The 4,426-nt window shown below is 41.6% G+C and overlaps 1 protein-coding gene across 1 annotated transcript; it reads left to right on the top strand.

The window, feature by feature from the left end:
- The first annotated feature begins 1,320 nt into the window (after nt 1-1,320).
- On the top strand, nt 1,321-3,541 carry inka1b (inka box actin regulator 1b). The gene is made up of 2 exons (XM_058073615.1): nt 1,321-1,477; nt 2,543-3,541. The coding sequence occupies exons 1-2, from the start codon at nt 1,475-1,477 to the stop codon at nt 3,461-3,463; spliced, it is 924 nt and encodes a 307-aa protein (XP_057929598.1). The 5' UTR covers nt 1,321-1,474; the 3' UTR covers nt 3,464-3,541.
- The last annotated feature ends 885 nt before the right edge of the window (nt 3,542-4,426 follow it).

Here is a 4,426-nt window from a genome sequence, read left to right as displayed (position 1 = left end):
GCGTTTACATTTCTATTGTCTTTTTGTAACACCCCCCCCCCCCATGGTAACCAAAAATGATTATGATTTTTATTTGGGATTTTTTTTTTGTGTGCATGCTTTAAGTATCGTACATTTTGTAAATACAAAATATTTTATTATACCTGAAAAATTATTTAATTCAATAGACAAATTAAATAAATAAATAATAAAAAATAATAAAATAGAAAAATTATATTAATTTAATTTTTACAAAATAATTAAATTACATTTTTAACAATGTAACAAAACATCCCCAAAAATGTGATAAAAAATACATAAATATATTTTGGATTTGTTATTGTATTTTTAAGTGTTATTTAAATATTAAAATCTTAATTATGAAATAAAAAATATATAATTATTGTACTTAAAAATGTTATGTTTTATTTCCTTGAATAAAGTATCTAAAATATGAACACAAAATATTTAATTCCAACTTGTAAATTCTATACTTTTTTCAGCATAAAAAATAGAAAACACATTTTTGCTACAAATATTTCTGAATACAACATAAGATTAAAATATACATATAAATAATTTGTGCTTTTTTTTTAAATCGCACCATGCCAAGTGTTCTTATTGTGCTTGTGTTAGTGCAATAGTGTAGACATGCACTGCATCACATTTATTATATTTGGACATGCATTCCTATTTTAGACATGTATTTGGGGGCATCCTATGAGACGTTTTGGATGAAATGGTTGCTTTACAGTTGCCAGGCTTAGTCATTGATCAGGAGCCGCAGAGCATTGAATGCATGAGAAGAAGGTGCTGCTTCGTCTTGGTTGTTGCAAATGAAGTAAAAAGCTGGCAGAGTCATCTGCATTTCTAAAGGCAACACAATGGAGAATGGAGCATTTGACGGATTTCAACACCACACAAAAGCCTGAAGGAAAAGGTGTGAAAAGGTTTGTATTCAGCCAAGTATGCTAATCCTGTAGCAATGACTGAAAGTCACCACCAGGTGGCGCCGTGTCTGCTTGTAAAAACTCTAGGGTTTCTTTCAGTGTGCGTCCATTGGAAAGTATTACCTACTGTATGTTTATTTTTTCGTAATGGGTTGTGAACCTCATGATCTCCTTATGTCAAATTAGCGTGCAATATTGTAATTAAAACGTTTTATCGATGTAATTTATTTAAAATCCTTTCTTGTTATTGCTTTATTTTACCTTTTGACTGGTTTTACAGTGGGATTTATAAGAGGCGCGGCTTTGGTTTAAGGCGCCACGCTATTGGTTGACAGTTTTTGCTAGCACGGCGCTGATTGGCTGAGATCAAAGACTGGTTTCTTCAAAGAGTGCTGTCAATCCTCATGTGGGCCAAAACGGTGTCGCATCTCAACCAAACCGCTGTTTGGGGAAAAAAATGCTAAGGATGCTCATGATTACTCGTCAGTTTTGCTTTTAGAAGAAACGATAAGGAGATTTAACGTCACTGAACAGACGACAAAGAAATGGTAAGTTGCTTTTGAACTTCTTTTTTTGCATTCGGCTACACACACACACTAGCTTATTAGCCCAGAAGAAAATAAAAGTGTACATGTTCACAAATTAATAGTGTGTTGTGTTGCAGCGTTTAGGGGGGCTTCGAGGTCCCCCAAATGTTTGACAAAGCCACACAGCCGTGACATCAACAAACAAACCTGCAACCTTACATTAATATTTAGCTAAATATTCGTACAGTGCATTTAACAAATACCTTTATAACAGTGTTCATCTAAATTTAAGCATTTTTAATTATTGAAAGTATTTTTTTAATTATAAAATCACTGCAGAAAATTAGCCCAGATTTTTTGTGAGCCCAAAAATTTGCTAATTATTATTTCTTTTAATAAGATGTAATATTATGATACATATTTGTTGACTATAACTCCTTTATTGGCTGCTTCTGAAACTGAGCTATGCAGGGGTGTCCAAAGTGTGGCCTCGGGGGGACATTTGGGCACGAGTCACACTGTGGCGATAATGTTGAACTAAAAAAAATGGCAGAAAAAAAATTGAAAAATAGATTTTAAAAAAGTTAGTTCAGTTTCTGGGGTCAAACTTTGAGTTTGAATAATAGAGCCACCGTTTGGCGTATTTGTCATAAAAATAAATAAAATATATAACGAAGTCAGGATGCATTTTTGGGAACATTTTCACACTTTTCTGTGCAGCGATTCAGAAAGAGAAGCAGCACCGAGACATTATTTCCTTTTCCAAAATATCAACATCTTAGCCAATTCCCAGGTTAGGATTGCAACCTGTGTTGCGTTCAAGTGCGCTGGTATAATAGTTCCCATCCTGCATCCCCGCTCCAAGCAGAGGAAGCAGGGGAGAGTCGGTCCCGTGTAAAATGTGCTGACGCTGTCCAACAAAGAGCAGGCGCTCTGAGGTTAGTCAGGAATGTTTTTGCTCCGAGTCCGGTGATCTCAGCCGGGAGGAATCCTATTGGCCCGGAACCAACCGGAGTCCAGTCGGGACACGAAGGGATGTGTTTGCTGTGGACTTGATGTGTTTGTTCTTGTCTCCGTCTTCTCCAGCTGTGTGTGGGACACTCCAGCGACTGCTTCCAGGCCATGCGTTCCCTGCAGGACTTGAAGTCGAGGAGCAGGCCGAGGCCGTTGAGCGAGCCGTGCGTTCGCTCCTCCTTCGCCGTGACGCGCCTCTGCAAGCAGCGGACCCGGCAGCAGGAGCGGCTGTCCGGTCAACGCGTGTCCGAGGCCAGCGAGGCCAGTACTTACGACTCGGCGTGCTGTCTGGCCAACCCTCTAGAAGAAGAAGAAGAAGAAGACACGGAGGAAGACCACGAGCGATTAGCTCAAGGCTCCCCCAGCAGCGTGGACTTTGACTCCGGGTACTCGGAGGCGTCCTGGCAGGACGAAGGAGTGGTTCTGAGACGGACAAGAAACGTCAGGGTGTCCTCCTCCGCTTGCCTCCGCACAAACACGGGACCTTCAGGTCGGGTTCGACCGAAATCCACTTCGGATGCTTGCTTGGAGCGCTGGACTTCCTTTGAAGCCAGCGAGCCGGAGGACTGGACCACGTCTTTACTGAGCCGCAGCAGGAACAGACAGCCTCTGGTTCTGGGGGACAACAGCTTTGCGGACCTCATCAAGAACTGGATGGACCTCCCGGAGTGTCCGGAGCAAGCGGAACTAAAGCCCAATTCCGGGCGACGTCTGGCGAAAGACATTTTAGTCAACATGAGGCGGAGACTAGCAGGGATGTCCAAAGGCGTGGAAACGAGGCAGAGAACATCAGAGTCTGCCACGGACGGACGGACCGCGGAGACCCCCAAACGCATGTCTTGCCCTGTGGGACTCCAAAGTGTCAAACCTTTCTTCCACCAGTCCCACACGGGCCTTCATGCACTCGACTCAGACTTCCACCACTTCAGCGCCCTCATGAAGACGGGCAGTCGACAGCCCATAATATGCAACGACATTATTGGCTATATCTGACCGTTTAAGGATTCACCTTTTGTACCAATGCAGCAAAGACAATCTTTTTTTTTTTTACCCTAAATGTCAATAAAACACTCAAAACTTTCAAAATCTGTTTTTTTTCTGCCAATATGAAAAACTAGAAACTCTAACTCTACTTACACCCTAACTTAAAACCCAAACTATAGATACAAACCTTAACTTAAATTAATTATAATAAAATAATTATAAATAATAATAATAATAAAAATATGTGAGTAAATTGAAAATGAATTGCATAATTTTGCAATTTTGCAGGTTTACTCTTCCATAGAACAACGGCATGAACGGAGTGAGGAGTCCAGAACAGACGAGCCTCTTGAGGAGCCATGCAAGTTCATGTGGTAGAAACTAAATGAATAGATCAATTATAAATAAATAGTCATATTTTTTATACGTGGCTGAACGGCGAATTAGGTTAGCGTGCATGCCACACAGCAAGGAGACCCGAGTTCGATTCCACCCTCGGCTATCTCTGTGTGGAGTTTGCGCGGGTTTTCTCCGGGTACTCCGGTTTCCTCCCACATTCCGAAAACATGCTAGGTTAATTAGCGACTCCAAATTGTCCATAGGTATGAATGTGAGTGTGAATGGTTGTTTGTCTATATGTGCCCTGTGATTGGCTGGCCACCAGTCCAGGGTGTACCCCGCCTCTCGCTCGAAAACTGCTGGGATAGGCTCCAGCATACCTGTGTGAACCTAGTGAGGATAAGCGGCTTAGAAAATTGATGGATGGGAATATTGGACGTGGTTTTGTGATTGGGCTGCACGGTAGTCGAGTGGTTAGCACACAGGCCTCACAGCTAGGAGACCCGAGTTCAATTCCACACTGGGCCATCTCTGTGTGGAGTTTGCATGTTCTCCCCGTGCATGTGTTCGTTTTCTCCGGGTACTCCGGTTTCCTCCCACATTCCAAAAACATGCTAGGTTAATTAGCGACTC

Source organism: Doryrhamphus excisus, chromosome 1, assembly GCF_030265055.1.
Source record: "Doryrhamphus excisus isolate RoL2022-K1 chromosome 1, RoL_Dexc_1.0, whole genome shotgun sequence".
Lineage (NCBI taxonomy): Eukaryota > Metazoa > Chordata > Actinopteri > Syngnathiformes > Syngnathidae > Doryrhamphus > Doryrhamphus excisus.
Note: the sequence above shows the minus strand (reverse complement) of the source record. Positions and strands in the feature narration are given on the sequence as shown.